The following is a 22789-nucleotide window of genomic DNA, read 5'->3' on the forward strand; positions in this document are numbered from 1 at the left end:
GAGGTGGAAGTAATCTAGTCTGTGAGAGAGGATGACTGGAGATAGATCTTCAGGAACCAGCATGTAACAGAACCGATGTCATAAGAAGCTCAAGAAAAGGTACATGAAAAAGACCAAGGCTGTAAACTTTGAAGAATGACAGTATTTATGGAGGAGGTCAGTGGAGAAGAATCAGAGAAGGCAGCTGAGAAGGAGCTCTCAGCAGCAAAAGAGGAAAACACGGATGAGACATTGTGATGTTAATGAAACCAGGAATACAGTGTGAAAGCGTTCGTCACTCAGTCCTGTCCGACTCTTTGTGACCCTATGGACTGTAGCCCGCCAGGCTTCTCTTGCCTGGAATTCTCCAGGCAAGAATACTGCAGTGAGTTACCATTCCCTTCTCCAAGGGAGTCTTCCTGACCCAGGCATCAAACCTGGGTCTCCTACATTGCAGGCAGATTCTTTACCATCTGAGGAATACATAAGCCCACACAAATAAGTCCAGATTAAAAGTGGGCATACTGATGATATGAAATCCTTTTCATTAAAATGGGAAATGCAAGCCACAGCTTGATTTAAGGACCCCTTTAGACCAATGATGCATTTAGGATGGCATGACCTTAATGCACCCAAATAGCCTTTCAATTTGTTCCAATAGCAGCAGGACTGAAAATGGAGACAACTCATAGAAACTTTAGCACTCATGCCCCTGAGCAGTGAAAACTTGCTTAACAAAGTGTGAAATGCAGAGTAGATGCAGCCCTCTCATTTCTAATTTCTTCCTCACATCACATCCACTACTTAATAATAAAAACAGATCAGTTGAGCTCAAATGAAGGAAGGAAAAAAAAATAAGCAGGGGGAAGAGCAGAAATGAAAAGACATGAGACCCAAGCCACATTTCTCTGCTTCCGTTTCTGTTTTAAAGAAGGGATTTAATTAATAGTAGACACAGACAGAGATGAAATGTTGTTACTTGACCAGATTTTAGACAGCTGAATTCAGCTTTGCTTTTGCTTTATCATTTCCACAAATCATTGTAGGAAAAGGGAAGAAAAACAAACAAACATGTTCATTAGACGTTGTTTAAATAATTGAAGAAATGGCAGGGCTCAGGACTGAGTCTGGGGACCTACCTAATCCTCTAAACATGTCCTAACACTGGGTTCACATTCCCAAGTTTCCCCAAAGGAGTTGGATACATATGCTTGAAATTGTGAAAGTGTTAGTCACTCAGTTGTGTCTGACTCTTTGTGACCCCATGGACTGTAGCCAGCCGGGCTCCTCTGTTGATGGAATTTTCCAAGCAAGAATACTAGAGTGGGTAGCCATTCCCTTCTTCCCAACCCAGGGCTTGAACCTGAGTCTCCGTCTGAGCCACCAGGAAAGCCCTAATCCTCTGATGGTGCCTAAACTTACTGAGTGGCTAGCTTGAACAGCTTCAAAGAGTGTTTGGGAGTTTTCCCAGGATTAATTTGCAAGAATTAATTTGAGTGTCATAATACCCTTGCCAGCCTTGGAATAGCCTTTCACAGGGGAACTCTGAAAATTTTAAATGCTCTCTCACAAAGGGTTACCCTATTGTATATGAAGCACTTGCATTTCTATACTTTCTCCAAATTAGCACATAAACCAACCACAAAAGCTTGGTTTGGTCTTATCTTGCACATGCTGTCAGACCTTCTCTCTACAGAATGTCTACTTCATTTGAATGCTAATTAAACTTGCAGGAAAGTCTTAAATTAGCCTAGAAATATGCAAGAAATAGTGGAAGTTTTGGTTCGGTGATTATGCCAGATCTCCTTGGAAAATTATTGAAATGATCATTAAAAAATAATTAAAAGTGCTGAACTATATTTAAGTGCCCATTATGTACATCTACCTCCAGTCAGTTGTAAAAACTGCCTTTGAAAAATCATTCCAGTTCCTTGAGAATGACTTCATGCAAAAAATGAAGGGATATGACCATGTTCTAATCATTACTTCTTGGAGGATCTCTTGAAAAACTAATTTTCAGACACTTTCCCTCATTTTGAAAATAATTCGTAGCTATTTTGTTGATTTTAAAGAGATCAGTGTTGAAACTGGATTCATCATTAAATATGGTCTATCTGTGTAGATATATCATATTTAATATACATACTATATAGTTAGGTGACATAGGTGTTGCTAGTAATGCTGTCATCTGCCAGCCTCAGAAATTTGCCCAAAACACTTAATTTTTCAAGTCTCTACTGGTGGCTCAGATGGTAATGAATAATCTGATCTGCAAAGCAGGAGACCTGAGTTCGATCTCTGGGTCAGGAAGATCCCCTGGCGAAGGGAATGGCTACCACTCCAGTAGCCATTGTACGCTCCAGTACCAGTGTTCTTGCCAGGAGAATCCCACAGACAGAGGAACCTGGCGGGCTATAGTCCATGGGGTTGCAAAGAGTCAGACATGACTGAGTGGCTTACACACTACCAAATTTAAATAAAACTAACGATATCTTTCCTATATGACCTCACTGAGATTTTTGCAAGAATTAAATAAGTTAATATCTATGAAAATATTTTGCAGCTATAAAGTAGCATGCTCTGATCAAACAAACACAGGCATTAAAATAAGGAGCAATATAAAATCTGATATTGTGAGTTTAAAAACACTTTGCAAAATGCAAGATGTGTTATTAGTATTGAATATTATGGAAATAACTACAATTAGATCCATCTGTATTGATTCTACTTAGATCTACATTTGGGAATAAACATATGCTTAATATTCTGCACAATGCAGAATTTAAATATACTTTTTGCATTGCTTCATTCAGAGATGTGCATTCTAGGCTTCCTTTTGCTTCTAATTACTGTCATGGAGCACTGGTTACCCAGCCAAATATTAGCCAGTAAGTCAATCTGTGCCTTTATTTTCTTTCTGTAAAATGGAAATAATAAGACCTACTCTAACTTCCTCATAAAAGTCATAGGGAGATAAAATGAGAATGTCACAGATGTCAGCTAAGAGGTAGAGCCTAAAAACTTTAAACTTAACCTAACAGTTATAATGTGACAATAAGTAATGATCAGGAAAATAACCCTTGGTATCAAAGAACTTCCCAGAGAATGGTGAAATTATAAATTATTCATAAATGAGCTGTCTATGTCGTAATTCCTATGCTCAGCACTGGAACAAAGTAGTAGACATCTCAGTCTTTGCAGAGCAGAAACTATAATCAACATTGCTTAATCCTAAATTAATTTCAGTGTATTCTAATCTTCTGAAAATATGATTAACAATAATATTTGAAGAACTCAAATAACCTAGTCCCCTCCTAAGCCAAGTATAAGAGAATTCATTGTATTTATGCTATTTTTAATAGCTCAAATTGATCAAGACTCAACTCATTAAGACATATAGGTACTATTATCCAGTTTGCCTAGTATTATGACAACTGTCTTATTTAAAGTTTAACAGCTTTTCTTGACCCAAGTGCTGTTCAAGTCTCTTGTAAAACATATTTATTCCTTTTTGGATCCTGGACTGAGATGTGTTCCAAAGGTCCCACAATCACCCACTAGTTTGGTGATTTGCATGACTCAATATAAAGTGGTATTTATCACTTAAGATGTATTATAGCAGAGCATTCAGTGCAGGAAAAGCAAGAAAAAGACATTCATAGGCAAAGACTAGAAAAATGAGGTGCAGATTTACTAGGACCTCCTTCCACAAGGGTCACGTGAAATGCATCTTTATCGCCCGCTGTGGACAAGGACAAAATATCTCTGCCTAGGAAAATTCAACAAACTCTTGGAGTCTAGAGTTTTTAAATGGGGCTGGTCACGTAGCTACATGACCAGCCATGGTCCAGACTACAAACCAGACACCAAGTGCACATCATAAATCTTTGTGTTCCCATTAAACAGTGTTGACAGCCTGGTACACCCTGCCACGCTGCCTGAGGCATGCAGAACAACATCATTAACCAGTGGCTATGTGAACACTCCAGGAGTTCAGTTCTCGGGGCTTTGAACAAGGGTCATTGCCCTGGTTCCAGGGTCCCCAGAGATAAACAAGAACTGAATAAAAACAACCTGCTGTATTAACACTTTCAATGTGGAACAAGAATAATAGCTTAAGGGTCTCCTATGCCCCAATTACTAAAATGAGATCTCCGTGCTATAGGCAGAAGAGTAGAGGTCATCCTTGAATGACTGTAACCCAGGCTTTTGGATAAATTAAGCAACTTCTTCAAAGCAGAGTAGTGGTCACCAAAAAACAAAAGAGAAAAGGTGGCTATTCTTATAATCTCTAATTTCCTCTCTCCAATCCCATTCCTGAAACAACGTGCTAGCTAAAACATCTTTGCCTATCCAGTGACGGTACACAGTGCTCTCATTTTGAAGAGGATCACTTTCCCTATAATTTCTTCTCACATGATATGTCAAACTAATGTCCATAACTACCTCAAGTCTTCAGATAATTACTTTTACACTTCATTCCTTTATATTTATTCATCTAGAGGGGGTTCTTTAATTTGGGGCATAATTGTCAAGAATAAAGTGACTGTCCTTTCCTCTTTATATTTGGCATACAGGGAGAAATTGGCAAGGAAATGTACATCATTAAGCAAGGAGAAGTCCAAGTTCTTGGAGGTGCTGATGGCGCTCAAGTTCTGGTTACTCTGAAAGCTGGGGCAGTGTTTGGAGAAATCAGGTATCCGAAAGACACCTTGCAAATGTTGAAGACTGTCATTTGTCATAAAAGAGAAGTCTTAGGTCATAAAATAAGTAAAGTTCCTGCTCAAATTCATCAGTGGTTTTATTGTGCTGACAACATGGATAAAATAAGGATTTTCACATTTCTATTTATCCTTTCCCTTCCTCCAAAGACCAGTTAGGCCCAGGACTTAGGTCAGTGACTGGCATAGGTATTTGCTCAATGTATGTTGTACAATGGATGTGTGCATGAACGAATGATTGAAAGAATGAATGAAAGAAGAGATTGGGAGGGCTAGGCATCAGATTGTTGGAAAGCTTGAATGCCAGGATAAGGCGGTAGTTTTGACAATGATTATTGCTGTGGGACCAAATTACCTGAGTCCAAATCCCCATTCCTCTACTTAGGAACAAAAGTCTGTGTTTCTTTGTTACTTGAACCCTCTGCCCCTCATCTTAATAATTTGGATAATAATAATACATATCTTAGAGGGTTGATAAGTGAGTTAATTCATGAGAGGCACTTAGAGCAATGTTCAGCATCTATGAGAAGCTCAATAGATATTAGCTATTGTTATTATTATTTGCTGTTGGCCAGGAGAAGTTTGTCCTAAAGGTGAGTCCCCGAGAATAAGAATGCTGCTGCTGCTGCGAAGTCGCTTCAGTCGTGTCCGACTCTGTGCGACCTCATAGACGGCAGCCCGCCAGGCTCCCCCGTCCCTGGGATTCTCCAGGCAAAAACACTGGAGTAGGTTGCCATTTCGAGAGTAAGAATAGTTGACCCTTAATACCTACCAGGATATTGGTTCCAGGACCCCCACAGATACCAGATTTCACCAGTGCTCAAGTTCTTTATGTTAAATAGCATAGTAGAATCAGCCATTTGTGTCTGTGGGTCCCTTGTGTGAGGGTTCCACACCCCAGGATTCAACAGACTGGCCCACACAACCTGTGTGCAAATGCACAACCTGTGGATACAAAGGTCTGACCCTACAGACAGCAAATCTAAGCCTTTGGTAGGCTAAGCATTTCGTATGTATCTGTATACTCATGTATTCATCCAATAAACACTTATTTTGAGAGCCTGGTACAAGCTAGGCTGTCAGGAAGTGCTCTGAACTCTGGGAATGTACTGTGTAAACAGTGACCAACAGCTTACAGTCTTGTGGGGAAAAGCTCACAATAAATAAACAACTAACTAGATAAGGTAAACTCCCATTGTGATAACTGCTATGGAGGTAAAAATGGTTGGAAAGTGACTAGGGAAGCCACTTCACATAGAGTGGTCAGGGACACCTCTCTGAACAGATAGTATTCCAGCTGAGGCTTGAGAGAACAAATGCAGCAAACGTCCAGACAGGGCGGAAGAGCCTCCGGATGATGCGACCGCAGGTGTGGAGGGCTCGAGGGAAGGCGGCCGTGTCTGGCTGAACGTCACAGAGGTCGGTACGGCTGGAGCTCAGGGAACAAGGGGCCCTGTGGGGTGACGGGGACACAGAGGTGGGCAAGGACCAGACTGCACAGATCTTTTACACCATGCTAAGGAATTTGCATTTTATTCGAAATACCAGTGGATGCCAGTGGAGGATTTTAGGCAAAAGAATGATCCAATTTGAATTATGATGTTAAAAGCCCACTCTAACAGCTATGCGGAGAAAATGCAGAAGAGGAACAAGAATGAAATACAGGAGACCAGCTAGAAGGCAGTTGCAGGGGTTCAGGTGAAAGATGATGGAGTCTTGAACTAGGATTTTGGCCCTTAAGGTAGAGTGCAGCGTCACGCAGTTATCAACATATCCATTTCACAATTGGGAAAATTGTAATTCCAAGGTGTCGATTATCTTGCCCAGGATGATATAGCTAATAAGTGAAAGGGACCATATTCAAACACAAGTTTCATGGATCACGGTCAAGTGATCTTTCCACCATACCAGGAAGAAAGGTGCTCATTCAACCTTTTATTTCAGAGCTGCTAAGAAGTTATCTTCAAGGTTCCAGAGATATGAATAATTTCAGATGAGTTTATATGAGCGTGACTAAGGTTTCCTTAGAATACTGAAGCATGTTACTTCTCTGTTGATGACGTGGATTCTCTTTTTTAATTTTTCCTCCTTGCTTAAAACAAGGTAGGCATGCCCGTGGGGGTCCTGCTCTGTAGCAGAAGTGAAAACACTTCCCAGAATGTCCAGGTCTTTGTGTTCTTTGCCTGTTTTCTATTGCTTCCTTACTGGGAGTCCTTGCAAAAGTGATTTAATATTTTAGTGACTTAATAATCACTGCAATCTTCAAGGTCACAAAACAAGCAACAGTCTAATCTAAAACATTGCAGAAATTAATTAGGTGACCTCTCTCAAGGGTCAAGTACTCCCTGAAGAATAAGGCTTTATAAATACAAGTACGTTAATTGCTGATATTATCATCACGGGAGGAAATACTCTAAAAATATAATCCAGGTGCTGCTGAGTTGCGACTGAAAGGAATCTTAGATTCTTGACAGCAACTTCTCAAATAAATCTGTTACGCACTGGGCTTCTAAGGCCAAATTGAAACCAGTAGACCAGACAAGCTCTAAATTTGCTCAATAATCTGGTTAATTCAAGCAACAGGGAGATTTCTGCCTCAGTTGTCTTCTTGGCTGTGGTTGAGGACAGATAGGATGCATCTGCTTCTTCCCAGATACCCCCAGGCTTCGCAGGCCCATGGCTGTCGTATGCCCCTGGCACTCTAGTTATTTATTCCAGTGATGGAAGCTTGCCTGCCAAATATCTAGATACTGGAAAGATCGAGTAATCGTGTTTACTACTCAAAAATGCTGTGACCTTTGTAAAAACGAGCTAAATCCAACACCATCATGTAACTTTTTGAAGAAGTTTCTTTTTTCTTTGGAAAAAAAAAAAGAAAGAAAAGAACTGAGGGCTTTCAAGGACATTACATACTAATCCAAAAGAGCAAAGCCCTGACTAAAATATAGATTTACAGCCTGTCATGGAGAAAACCCAGACCACATTTCCAATTAACATCTGAAGAGTTCAGACACCCCATTTTTAATAGAGAGACCCAGGGTCTGCTGGGGGATGGCCTTGTAGTAGTTCTAACTCCACTGTTTTTTTTTTTCTTTCCCACAAATACATTTATTGCCAAGTCTTATTCACGAATATATTTAACCGCTTCCTATCCTTCTTCTGCATCTGTTAAAAATCTCACTTTTCTTAAAAATGCATCTGAAATTTTTCCCTTGCTAGTGCTCTTGTGATTTCAATAGGAATCCCTACTGGTTTCATCTTTCTTTGGATAACCTCCCCCTGGAAAATATCTGTTCACCTCTCAAGACTTCAATTCACATGTCACCTCTCTGAAGCCATCTCTGCTGCTACTGTCTAATCGCTCAGTCATGTCCAGCTCTTTGCAACTCCCTGGACTGTAGCCTGCCAGGCTATTCTGTCCATGGGATTCTCCAGGCAAGAATACTGGAGCGGGTAACCATGCCCTCCTCCAGGGGAAGCCATCTCTAACCTCCACCAGAATAACCAGCTGCTTGCTCCCTGTTGTTCCACAGCATTTCATGTATAACTTTACAACAGGAATTACCACTAATTTATAATTAATTTGCTCAAATGGATCTCAATAGACTAAGCAATTAAAATGTAAGAACTAAAACTTTCCATCTTTAAGTCACCAGCAGCTATATAAAAACTGTACAGTGTGTTGATTTTCGCTGTTATTCTGCCATCCAAAATAGTTTGCAGGTGCTATTCAGAAATCTCTAATTAATTAAGTAGTTAATTGTGATTTGATTTAGAAAAATTATATTCGAGACACCTTACAACATAATGTGAAGAACCTCATGGAAGGCCACACCTGGCCCGGTAAACAAGAATGATAAGCAATCACCTCCTCCAAGGGCCTTACAAATAAGAGACAAGGAAACAACAAAATTCCAGTATCAGGTGATAAAGTGCTCGGATTGCACTCAGTGATGGAGCATACACAGGAGGTTATAGACTACACAGGTTTCACAAGGATCAGTCCTTTAGATTTAGCAGTTGCTTTGGGAAGTGAAGGCAGACCTCTCAGAGCTTCTTAAATGACGTGTGGAGATAATACAGTGTGCAGACAATATATTTGCATAAAGGTCAGTCCTGGTAGCCCATACAAAGTGCAAAAAGAAAGTGAAGTCACTTAGTCGTGCCCGACTCTTTGCGACCCCATGGACTGTAGCCTACCATGCTCCTCCATCCATGGGATTCTCCAGGCAAGAATACTGGAGTGGGTTGCCATTTCCTTCTCCTGGGGATCTTCTCAACCCAGGGATCAAACCCGGTCTCCCACATTTTAGGGAGACGCTTTACCGTCTGAGCCACCAGGAAGTGAAGGGGTATATAAAAGATGATTCACATAACGCTTGTAGTGGGTTGAACGTTGGCCCCCACAAAGATACATCCATGCCCTAGTCCCTGGAACCTGTGAGTCGGCAGGGGGTGGGGGGCGGGAGGGAGAAGAGTTTGCAGATGTAGTTAAGCTAAGGATCTCAGGGTGAGATCATTCTGGATTTTCTCGGATAGGCCCTAAATCCAATGACCAGTGTCCTCACATGAGACAGAAGACCCACAAACACGGGGAGGAGAGGGGAAGGCCACATGAAGATGGAGGCAGAAACTGGAGTTACACAGCCACAGCCAAGGAACCCCTGGAACCACCAGAAGCTGAAAGAGGCAAGAAAGGATTCTTTCCTAGAGTCCTCGGAGAGAACACAGCCCTGCCAACATCTTGATCTTGGACTTCTGGCCTCCAGAACTGTCATAAATTTCTGTTGTTGGTAGTCACTGATTTTGCAGGAATTTGTTCTAGCAGCCCCAGGAAACTAATATAAAACTAAGCTCTTTACACTGTTAACTTTTGAAGTTTACTAGGGGAAAAAAAAAAAAGGCTTGCATGGCATCCCTTCAACTCACCCTACATAGCCGGCCCACCCCTAATACCTATCAGTTTCACCTCCAAAGTGTGTCTCCGATCATTTGTACCTTTGCTTCTCCGCTGCCCACACTTCTGTCCACACCCCCTCCCTCTCAATGGACAACTGCAGCGGCCGCTCCAAGCCTCCCACTCTGACCACCACGCCCTCTGTAATCCAGGCCCCACTCGTAGGCTGGGGGGTCTTTCAGAAACAGGGATGGCCGTGTCATTGCCCTCCTGCTTCAAACTACTCAAACCACTCAATGCTTTCAGTGCTTTCTTAGAAATAAGATCAGAGAATAAGATCACAGCTCTTGCCTGACCTCCAAGATCCTGCAGAGTCCAGCTGCTGCCTACCTCTCCACTGCGGGGTGTACCACACTCCCCTTGCCCGCTTTAATCCATACTTCAATTCCTTGAATGTGCCACATGCCAACCAACCGTGGAGGGTTGGTTTATTTTTTCCTAATTTTAAATTTTAAAAATGAGGTAATATTGGTTTATGACATTAGATTGACTTATACTGCTGCGAGCTTAGCACCAAAAGTATAGTTTTCATCTGTCTATATAGTTGACCCCTTTAATCCATTTCACTGTCCTCCAAACCCCTTATGGTAACTACTATTCTGTTCTCTGTATCTACGTTTTTGTTTTGGTTTGGTTTATTCATTTATTTTGCTTTGTTTTTGTTTTTTATATTCCACATATGAGTAAAAACATACACAGTATTTGTCTTCCTCTGTCTGACTTATTTCACCCAGTACTATGCCCTCAAGGTCCATCCTTGTCGTCACAAATGGCAAGATTTCATCTTTCTATGGCTGAGTAGAATTCCATTGTATGTATCTACCACATCTTTTCTTTTTTAATTTATGTATTTTTATTTGGAGGATAGTTGTTTACAATACTGTGTTGGTTTGTTGGTTTCTGCCATACATCAACATGAATCAGCCATAGGTATATATATGTCCCCTCCCCTCCAGAATCTCCCTCCCACCTCCCACCCCATTCCACGTCTCTAGGTTGTAACAGAGCACCAGGTGAGCTCCCAGCATCTTACAGCAAATTCCCACTGGTTATGCATTTTACATATGTATACCACATTTTCTTCATTCATTCACTGATGGACACTTAGGCTGTTTCCATATCATGGCTATTGTAAATAGAGGTGAAATGAACAAGCATAGGGGTGCATATATCTTTTCAAATTAGTCTTTGTTTTCTTTGGATGAACATACAGAAGTGGAACAACTGGATCATATGTTGGTTCTAGTCTTAATTTTTTGGAAAAATCTCCATGCTGTTTTTGCATAGCAACCATGGGGAGTTTTTATCTCTGCCCAAACGTGTTACCCACTCCGTTAACCTAATCTCAGGTTCTCTCGGGACTTCTTTTATTCTCCACTGTGGGGACCTCCCTGGTCTCCTTGCTATATGCTCCGGTTGGGCTACATTCCTTTTTTTCAGGCCACTTACCCTTGTAATCATGCACTCACTGGTGCATTTATTTCCTCAGCATCTTGCTTCCTTCCTCACTAAATTGGAAGCACCAGGCCTACTCTGTATGGTGTGCCGGTCAGCCTCTGCGTCAGGATGTCCAGGGCGGGGCTGGAGGGTCTGCAATGCAGCCTGTCCTCCGCTCCTGAGTGTGAGCCCTGCTGTTGCACTCCCCTCATGCACAGGTGCCCTTTACTTTGCAAAAGGGGGCGTTTCTCTGGCCAAGCTTGACCCATAGGACTGCATTTGCCCAGAGAGGCTGTATTTTTCCACTGTGCACCAAGACATAGGCCTTGGCAGACACTGTACTCAATCTGCGCTTGATCCCTAGCCCTTAGGGCTGTGCCTGGCCCACATAAACGCCTAATAAGTAGCTATTGAACAAATAAGTTAACATCATTATGTTTCTATCTTTGTAAATGTACTAATACACATTCATTTTGTCGTGAACATGCATATTCAGCCTTGTGCCCTTTTTGTCAGCTTTTATTATTAAGAATAAGACTGCTATGTTTGTCCTTGTAAAGTCATTTTGCTTTTTTTTTATTTCTTTGATGTTTATTCCCCAAAGTAAAATAACTAGGTCGAAAAGTAGAAACATTTCTATAACTTTTGGAATATATGGGCAGATGATTTTCTAGAAAAATTGAACCAATTTATGATACAACATGCAATATAAAGCTATTTTTCCCTAGCATCAGTGATATTACCTCATTACTCTCACCAGTTTTGCATTTTAATAGGTTCTTTTAATTTTCATTTCTCTAAATAGTGCCTAGGAAATAATAGGTCCTTAATAAATATTTTCCAAATGAATTAATTTCCTCAGGGCCTATTTATTTTCATAAACGTGATCATTTACTTTCTGCATTTCTTTCGTTGTACAACATTCTTTTTTTATCACATATAACAAGTTGTTGAGTAGAATTTAGGCAGTGATATGTTTTAGGAACTGACTCATTTGAAAAGACCCTGATGCTGGGAATGATTGAAGGTGGGAGGAGAAGGGGACAACAGATGATGAGATGGTTGGATGGCATCACCAGCTCAATGGACATGAATTTGAGTAAGCTCTGGGAGTTGGTGATGGACAGGGAGGCCTGGAGTGCTGCAGTCCATGGGGTCGCAAAGAGTCAGACACGACTGAGCGACTGAACTGAACTGATGTTTTATATACTCTGAATTTCATTTAAAGTATTTAAGTTCTGACTTCCACCAGTTATATTGGTCAAATCACCCATTCTGCATATTTAGCAGAATATTTAACAAATATTTACTCTAAACCATTGTGAAAAGGCCAACTATTTTGCAAAATAATTTTAAACTTCTTTGTTCCCTCCAAACGTTTGCCTGTTTCTCCTAAACACTCACTCAGTTTCCAAAGTGAGAGTAGAGTAGTATTTCAAAGATAGAGTTCTGGGCTTCCCAGGTGGCGCTAGTGGTAAAGAACCTACCTGCCAATGCAGGAGACAAAAGAGACCCAAGTTCGATCCCTGAGTCAGGAATATTCCCTGGAAGAGGACATGGCAACCCACTCCAGTATTCTTGCCTGGATGATCCCATGGACAGAGGAGCCTGGAGAGCTACAGTCCATGGGGTCGCATAACCAGACATGACCAAAGTGACTTAGCCCACACAAGCACATAAGGTAGAGTTTTAGTTATTTTGGACTATTTTAATTCCATATTTTTATTCTTCATCAGAATAACTCTGTTATTCCTTCCTCCACCACACTGCCTTTCCTAAAATATAGAAATAATAGATACATTGGAAGTATGAAAGGGGTAAGAGGACTGATTAATATTGAAGGAGAAAAATTTTATTTCCAACTTTTTCTAGCTCAATCCTGTGAACACTACCTGTGTTTTTAATGATGTGTTTGTATTTTCACTACATTTTTTAAGAGACAGTGTCTTTGATTCTGTAACATCTTTTTCCTTAGAGCAAAGAGCAACCCTTGCCTAAGTTTCACATATCTTGTGAATGGTTATCAGTTCAGTTCAGTTCAGCCGCTCAGTCGTGTCTGACTCTTTGTGACCCCATGGACTGCAGCATGCCAGGCCTCCCTGTCCATCACCAACTCTCGGAGTTTACTCAAACTCATGTCCATTGAGTCGGTAATGCCATCCAACCATCTCATCCTCTGTCATCCCCTTCTCCTCCTGCCTTCAAATTTTCCCAGAATCAGGGTCTTTTCCTATGAGTCAGTTCTTCACATCAGGTGGCCAAAGGATTGGAGTTTCAGCTTCAGCATCAGTCCTTCCAATGAATATTCAGGATTGATTTCCTTTAGGATGGAGTGGTTGGATCTCCTTGCAGTCCAAGGGACTCTCAAGAGTCTTCTCCAACACCACAGTTCATAAGCATCAATTCTTTGGTGCTCAGTTTTCTTCAAAGTCCAACTCTCACATCCATACATGACCACTGGAAAAACCATAACCTTGACTAGACCGATCTTTGTTGGCAAAGTCATGTCTCTACTTTTTAATATGCTGTCTAGTTTGGTCATAACTTTTCTTCCAAGGTGCAAGCATCTTTTCATTTCATGGCTGCAGTCACCATCTGCAGTGATTTTGGAGGCCAAAAATATAAAGTATATCACTGATTCCATTGTTTCTTCATCTATTTGCCATGAAGAGATGGGATCAGATGCCATGATCTTAGTTTTCTGAATGTTGAATTTTAAGCCAACTTTTTCACTCTCCTCTTTCATTTTCATCAAGAGGCTCTTTAGTTCTTCTCTTTCTGCCATAAGGGTGGTGTCATCTACATATCTGAGGTTATTGGTATTTCTCCCAGCAATCTTGATTTCAGCTTGTGCTTCTTCCAGCCCAGCATTTCTCATGATGTACTCTGCATATAAGTTAAACAAGCAGGGTGACAATATACAGCCTTGACGTACTCCTTTTCCTATTTGGTACCACTCTGTTGCTCCATGTCCAGTTCTAACTGTTGCTTCCTGACCTGCATACAGATTTCTCAGCAGGCAGATCAGGTGGTCTGGTATTCCCGTATCTTGAAGAATTTTCCACTGTTTGTTGTGATCCACACAGCCAAAGGCTTTGGCATAGTCAATAAAGCAGAAGTAGATGTTTTTATGGAACTCTCTTGGTTTTTTGATGATCCAGTGGGTGTTGGCCATTTGATCTCTGGTTACTCTGCTTTTTCTAAAACCAGCTTGAACATCTGGAAGTTCACGGTTCACGTACTTTTGAAGCCTGGCTTGGAGAACACTGATACTTGTTATCAGTACCATTGTTTAAACCTACATTCAGATGTTCTCAGAACTCCTCATAAAGTGACCACCTGGTAACTCTAATTCTATGAAAATCAAGGATCTTTACCATTGTTTGGAAGAGCAGAGACGGAGTAAAGAATCTAATCCTCAGAATTTGGCAGAGCTTATCCTGGACAGCCTAGCAGGCTTCCTCCCTGATTTTTTCTGACATCCATAGGCAAATCTGTATCATTTGAACAATAACAGTGGCTTCATTAGCAACACTAGAGTTAGGGCATAAAAAAAAGACTTTGCCCTTGAAGCTGACTTGAAGTCAGCTCTGGTCTTGGATTTCAACAGTGGAAAGCATAACTATCTGTTCTGGAATAAGTCATTTCACTGGACTCTGTACCTCAATTTCCATGTCAGTAAGTGTAGGCTGAGAACCTACCTCACCAGTTTGATGTGGTCATTAATGTATGACATCGTTAGCTATTTTCTAGCAGAGTATCATATATCTTCCTGGGTATTTGAGGGGATATAAATAAAGCATGGAGTAAAAAGTGCATGATATTCTTTTTTTCCTTTCTCCTTTCTTAGAATTTTTACCTAGATTCTCATTGATCATCCACTTATAAGGCCAATTCAACTCTGAAATCAAGACCTCTTGGGGGAAAGAGGGCTACATGTTTTGTATCTGTGAAATCTGAACCCTTTAACTCTGATGAAAATCCATGCCCGGAGATTTTTCTCAAACATCTAGGTTAACGTGGGTTTGCCTTGCAGTAATTTTATGAATATCAAAGTCACGGCAAAGAGCAAGCAGCCTTGGCAGAGGTGACATGAGAACGTCCTCTGATATTTGCTCACCCACAAAACTTTCATTAGAAGTTATTTTCAGTGAAGTGGTAAAAATATTCAAGCAACAAAGTATTTTCCAATAACACTGAAAAGATTTAAAGAATAGCTCAAAAAAGCCAACTTAGGTGACCTAATCTCCTACCTTCCAAATATAATCCAGTTGGAAATTTGCTTAATGAGAGTAGATATTTGAAGTTCTGCTCTCTCACTCAGCATGGAATATGATTGATATTCTTTCCACAGACAGTATTTAGAGTTGGATTTATTTCTACTATAGGGAATAATTCTATGTGAGAAAATGCTTTTAGTCAAGAAACTTCTTCATTTTAGGAAGCATTCTCATTTTTTACAGTTATCAAGGCATTAATCATTCTGAACTGTGCATCTCTGTTTAAGAAGTCTGTCTGGGTTTGCATCCAGCTCATCAACAATGGGCTGTGTGACTCTGGGCAAGGTTCCAAACTGAGGTTTCATTTCTTCATGAAATGAAAGTTAAAAGGAGTAATAATAATACATAATTACCTCATAGGATTAAAAAGCATTATATGTATTAATATGCAAAAAGAACTTAGAAAAATGCCTGACTCGTAGTAAATACCCCCAAAATATTAGCTATTACTATTACTATAAAACTGTCACTATTACTAATATCATTATCAATATTTTCTGGTTGACTAGACAACTAGATAACCTCACTCATGCTTCTCCCACTTCTGAATCACAAGAAACTTGAGGTCAGATAGTTTTTTTTTAATTGAAATATAGTTGATTTACCATATTGTGTTAGTTTCAGATATACAGCGAAGTGACTCAGTTATACATATATATGTGTATACCTATATTCTTTTTTATCCTTTTCCATTATATTTATTATAAGATATTGAATATAATTCCCTGTGCTCTACATAAATAATTTTGTTTATTTTATATATGGAGTGTGCATCTGTGAATCCCATCCTCCTGATTTACCTCCTGCCCCTTCTTCTGCGGTAACTATAAGTTTGTGTTCTATGTCTGTGAGTTCATGTCTGTTTTGCAAATAGATTTATTTGTACTAATTTTTAGATTCCACATATAATATATATTTTTGCCTTTATCTGACTTATATCTGTAATATAATATTTGCCTTTATCTGACTTACGTCATTTTTATATGATAATGTCTATGTCCATCTATTGCTGCAAATGGCATTATTTCATTCTTTTTTATGACTAATATTTCATTGTATGTGTGTGTGTGTATAACACATCTTGTTACCATTCATCTGTTAATGGACACTTAGGTTGCTTTCAAGTCTTGGCTATTGTAAATAGTGATGCTATAACATTGGGGTGCATGTATCTTTTTGAGTTAGAGCTTTTGTCTTTTCCGGGTATATGCCCAGGAGTGCGATTATTGAATCTTATAGTAGTTTTTTAAGGAAACTCCATACTGTTTTCCACAGTGGCTGCACCAATTTACATTCCCACCAACAGAGTAGCGGGTTCCCTCTTGGTTTGAGGGCAGATATTAATCATCTTTATAACCTCAGAACTTAGCGCCGTATCTAGGTCATTATGGAGTAAGCTCTTTCTACACGCTCCTAATTTATCTCTAATTTCTTTTTTTCCTTTCCTTTTCAGTTCATACAGTGGATTTCTTATATGCTTCTGCGTAATTGGCCTCCAAAGTGTAATGGTCTGTACAATCTCAAACTCTTAGAAAAAACTACTAATCAAGAGAACCGTTGAGAAAGGCACTGTTTAGGAGGATTATTTTTCTCTAGATAGTCTGGGTATCACTGAAAACAGAGAGAGAGATGAGTATCTGATATGCACTATATTGACTGCGCTTCCCGCCCACAGAATTGCTCTGATGGAACTGGACTTTGGAATGATACATGGCGTTTACTGAGCACCACATCACAAACAGTGCTGGCAAACTTAGTTTTGCATCTGTAATAAGAATATGAACATGTTGTCCACCAGTTTACATAGTGGCCTCTCTACTAAAGCCCTGAGGAGGTGTTTCTGTCTTAAAACTAAGAATTGATCACTTCTTATGACATAAGAGACTTAAAGCCAAATTTGAAGCCCTCTGGTGGCAGAGTTTACAATCTTGGTTAAACTCCGTTTTATGTTTTCATCCTTGTTTTCCTTTTGCTCTTCCTTTCAACTTTGGCTCTTTTGTATTCTACTTATCCTTGTGAATGCCTTCTGCGTAAACCAGCTCTGCTCAAGAGGGCTGTGAGGGTGTGTTCCGGTCATATTATAGGGTGTGTGCTCTGCACACACATATGATGCCGTATGTGGCAGGCCTGGAAAAGAACTGGGAATGAATGACTGACAAGGACTATCTGAATATTTCAGCTCTTTCCGACGTACGCACACACCATGCACCTGTGTATACACAGCCACATATATAGGCATAGCTGTTTACTGTATATGTGCATATTACATATTATATGAATATGGTGTGTGTATATTAATGCATTATAAGTGCATATTATACATATACATATATAATAGATATACAGTAAATATATTATATGTGCATAATATATATACATATATAATAGATATATATGTAAATATCTTATATACCTACATATATAACCCCCATATTGCTATTTATTTCTGACATTTATCAAGTTTTGCACACACAGGTCATCTCACACTAAATATATTAATACCTTTTCCCTCTGACATTCCCATCACTGATTTCATTCACTCACTCACCTTTCTCATGCTAGTAATATGATGGTTAATTTTGTATGTCAACTTGATGAAGCTAAAGGATGCTCAGATAGTTGATAAAACATTATTTCTGGGTGTGTTTGCGAGGGTGTTTGGGGAAGAAATTAGCATTTGAATCAGAGATGGAGTAAGGAAGATCACCCTCAGCAATGTAGGAGGAATCACCAGATCCACCGAGGGCCTGAATAGAACAAAAAGGCGAAGAAAGGGCAAATTCACCCTCTTAGCTTGAGTTAGCGCATCTGCCTTCTGCCCTCAGGCATCAGAGCTCCTGGTTCTGGACGTTCAGACCCAGACTCGGACTTCCACCAGAGGTCCCTCTTTCTGCTTTCTCAGGCCTTTGGACCCAGACTGAATTGCAACACCAGCTTGTATGTGGCAGATGGTGGGACTTCTCAGTCTCTACAACCTCATGAGCCAATGCCCATAATAAATCTCCTTTTATATATACATCTGCTTGTGTGTGTGTGTGTGTTTGTGCACTCTAAGATTTCTTCTGTTTCTCTGGGAAACCTTGAATAATAAAACGTACTATACTTATTGCTACTTGTTACAGTTACATACCCCAAATTAGGGCTTAAAACTTCTCAGCCGGGAGTTTTACCTAATTGCTGCTGCTGCTAAGTCGCTTCAGTCGTGTCCGACTCTGTGCGACCCCATAGCCGGCAGCCCACCAGGCTCCGCCGTCCCTGGGATTCTCCAGGCAAGAACACTGGAGTGGGTTGCCTAATTACACCTTCATAATTGCATGTCAGGAGTCTATAAACACCCATTTCTCCCTAAAGATAATGATACCTATAGTAGGGGCTAAAAGATGGTCTTGCTTCCCAAAAGAGAGAGTAAGTATCTTGCTCAGAAATATACTTAATAAATAGCAAAGTTCAACTATAGTTCACTTTTAAAATTTTAATTAAATATTATAAATAAAGAAATGGTAGAGTTATCTGGTTCCAAAATCTGTAGTCTTTGCACAAAACCGTATCCTGCTTTAATATTTTTCCTTTAGGCCTGCTGAATACATAATAGGCGCTCAATAAATGCTTATGTGATTGGAGTAAACATCTAAAAGGTCGTTAAGTTCTTGTTTAAGGTCCCAGCAAACAGAGGCAGACCTGGAGTTAGAATCCATCTCATGGTTTTCTGAGCTGTTGCTCTATTCAGTATTTTTGACCTGGGGACACTTACCATTAACCTCAGCTGTTCACCCTTCAGCACGTGCTCTTTCCGAAACTCTGTGGGCTTGGAAATATTTAGAAATCCTCTTACTAAGCTATTTAATGAGTGAAACTTTCCATTGGTGGAATGCTGGAGAAGCATTTTGTGGACAGAAGGGAAAAAAAGATGCTATTTTAAACATTGCTGAGAGAGTTTGGGCAAAATCCATCTGGCAGACAGACTATTTCTTCCGTTCAAAAACTCATCAAGCGCTCCAAATGTGTAACCTGTAGGCAAGTTTAATTAAAGCTTGAGAAATCTCAAAATAACTTGACATTTAAATATGTTATTTTCTGCTCTGCTGTCAGAGTCTGACACACACAGAGACAATCTCAGGTCCAAATTAAGCCCCTCAAGGCCATCTAGCCCTGCCTAGCCACTGGATTACTCTATTCCAAGGAGATAGGACTGTGAATGAAATAGGTTCGTCCAATCATTGTCCTTCAAATGTTAACATCCATTTCATAGATAGGTAGGAAGACAGATGACAAATAGATGAATGAAAGAGTAAAATTTCTTTCTCTTCCTCAAATAAAGAAAGAAAAGAAATTGAAGGCAGAGCTTGTCTTGGGGAGAATCTCAGGAAAGGACTAAAAAGTAAATAGGGGTTTTTTTGGCCACAAAGGAACAAACCTTCAAATTTTTAATGTGAAATCTTGAGCAAAATAAGTAGGCATTAACATGGTCAACATGTGTGGATTCCAAGGAAATAGTTTCCATCTTGGAGGAGTAAATCCATTCTTAAGTGGCCTGAATGGTCTTGGACTCAAATTTAACGTGAAGTTCAGGTAGGAGTCTCTGATGCCTTATGGTGGCCTAACAGTATAGTTTTATTCCCTCTATTTTTTTTTTTTTTGCCTTCTCTGGTTTTAATTGAGCATTTTATGTAATTCTGTTTTTCTCTTAGCGTATCTATTATGATTCATTGCAAAAAATTTCAGTGTTTGCAATATACATTTTAAACTAAGTTTACCTTCACATTTACACTACACCACTATCACACATTAGTGAGTGAACTTGCTCAGTTGTGCCCGACTCTTTGCGACCCCGTGGACTGTAGCCCACCGGGCTCCTCCCTCCGTGGGATTCTCCAGGCAAGAATACTGGAGTGGGTTGCCATTTCCTCCTCCAGGAGATCTTCCCAACCCAGGGATCGAACCCAGGTCTCCCTCATTGCAGGCAGACGCTTTACCATCTGAGCCACCAGGAAGCACACATTACTACATGGCAAATCCCTTCATGGCAAATAGATGGGGAAACAGTGGAAACAGTGACAGACTTTATTTTCCTTGGGCTCAAAAATCACTGCAGATGGTGACTGCAGCCATGAATTTAAAGGACGCTTGCTCCTTGGAAGAAAAGCTATGACCAACCTAGACAGCATATTAAAAAGCAGAGACGTTTCTTTGCCAACAAAGTTCTGTATAGTCAAAGGTATGGTTTTTCCAGTGGTCCTGTATGGATGTGAGAGTTGGACCATAAAGAAAGCTGAGCGCTGAAGAATTGATGCTTTTGAACTGTGGTGTTGGAGAAGACTCTTGAGAGTCCCTTGGACTGCAAGGCAATCCAACCAGTCCATCCTAAAGGAAATCAGTCCTGGTTGTTCATTGGAAGGACTGATGCTGAAACTAAAGTTCCAATCCTTTGGCCACCTGATGTGAAGACTAACTCATTTGAAAAGACCCTGATGCTGGGAAAGATTGAAGGCAGGAGGAGAAGGGGACGACAGAGGATGAGATGGTTGGATGACATCACCGACTCAATGGAGATGAGTTTGGGTAAACTCTGGGAGCCGGTGATGGACAGGGAGGCCTGACGTGCTGTGGTCCATGGGGTCGCAAAGAGTTGGACACGACTGAGAGACTGAACTGACGGACTTAACAGATAGTCCAAGAGTCTTATAACAGCCTTCCACACCAGCCCTGAAGACATTAATTTCAGTCTGTCAGTCAGTTCACTTATCCCTATGCTCAATCACCCAATACACTGCTACTTTATTTAAAGTTATACTTTAGATCAATTAAAAATAAGAAAAATAAAACTTTTATTTACCTCTACTTATTCCTTCTCCCATGTCTTTCATTCTTTTTATAGACCTAAGTTTTTAATCTGTATCATTTTATTTCTTCCCAAAGAAATTCTTTCAACATTTTTTAAAAGTAGTTCTGCTAATGTCAAAGTCCCTCAGCTTTTGGTTTTCTGAGAAAATCTTTGCCTCTCCTTCACTTTTGAAGAATCATTTTACTATGCATAGAATTCTAGGTTGATGATTTTGTTTCTCTCAAGCACAATATTTCACTCCACTCTCTTCTTACCTGTATGGTTTCTGATGAAAAGTTCACCATGATTTTTATTATCATTCCTTTATAAGTAATGTTTTCCCCTCTTGGCTCTTTTCAAGATTGTCTTTGGTTTACTGCAGTTCAAATATGATATGCTTAGGAATGGGGGCGGGAATTTATTCTGCTTGGTATTCTCTGAGCTTCCTGGAACTGTGGTTTGTTGTCTGTCATTAACTTGGGATAGTTCTGGCCACAATTACTTCAAGTGCTTTTTTTAGTATTAGAGATTGGTAGGTGCTTCTGTGTGTGTGTGTGTGTGTGTTATACTTTTTGAGAAGGTCTCACAGTTCTTGGTGTTCTGTTTTTATTTTCATTTCTTTTTCTCTCTTTGTATTTCAGTTCAGGAACTTTCCACACATCTCCTGTAATCTTTTCTTGGCCATACTCAGTCTATTGATGAGCCCATCAAGGTCACTATTAATTTCTGCTACAGTATTTTTGATTTCTAACATTTCCTTTCGAACCTGTCTTAGGACTTTTATCTCTCGGTTTACATTACCCATCTGTTCTTGAATGATGCCTACTTTTTCCAGTAGATCCTTTAACATATTAATCATGGTTATTTTAAGTTCTGTGTCTGATAATTCCAACATCTGTTTTACGTCTCAGTCTGGTTCTGATGCTTTCTTTGGCTCTTCCGGCTGTATTTTACTTGTTTGTTAGTGTGCTTTGTAATTTTTGTTAAAAGTTGTACATGATGTCATGGGAACTGAGGCAAAAGGTTTTAGAATGAGATGTTATATTACTCTCATTAGGAGCTGAGCTGTGTTTACCGCGTGCTGTAGCTATGGGTGCTAGAGCTTCTAAATGTCTCTAGTGCCCGTGTTTCCATATCCTCTGTGGCCTCTGGCCTCCCTTAAACACTCCTCCTCAGAGCAAGTCTGCATTTTGCAGCTATATCCACTCTTTTTATACAGAAGCCCCTTCGACATGGTGCTAAGGTATGGGGGAGAGCTCCGATGTTAGGATTAAATCTCAGTCTTTTAGGGCACTTATGTCCCTGGGATGCGATCCTCACAGGTCCTTCTTATCCTATTACATAAGACAGGAAGGCTAGACGTGCCTAGACTGAGAGAAATGCCCTTCCTGAAGGTGGATAAGACTGTGTAATCTTTTTCCCTGGATGTAGGCCTTTGTGACGGAGAAAAAATACACCCTGGGAGTTTTGTTTTGTTTTGTTTTTTAACAATGATTAATTATCCCCTTTTACTGCCAGAGCAACAAGCAGATCTTTCTTGGCTCTCAACCATGAGAATTTGCTGGAGTTTCTCAACGTCAAACCCCTGAAAGTG

At 40.1% G+C, this 22789-nt stretch overlaps 1 protein-coding gene across 1 annotated transcript in view; it reads left to right on the top strand.

Moving 5' to 3' along the window:
* CNGB3 (cyclic nucleotide gated channel subunit beta 3) overlaps positions 1-22789 on the top strand; it is a 174606-nt gene that overhangs the window by 146440 nt on the left and 5377 nt on the right. Inside the window, exon 15 of the mRNA XM_043483829.1 lies at positions 4557-4675. Coding sequence (XP_043339764.1) covers positions 4557-4675 — 119 coding nt within the window. The remainder of the gene's footprint in view (positions 1-4556; positions 4676-22789) is intronic.

This window comes from Cervus canadensis, chromosome 12, assembly GCF_019320065.1.
Source record: "Cervus canadensis isolate Bull #8, Minnesota chromosome 12, ASM1932006v1, whole genome shotgun sequence".
NCBI classification, from domain to species: Eukaryota; Metazoa; Chordata; class Mammalia; order Artiodactyla; family Cervidae; genus Cervus; species Cervus canadensis.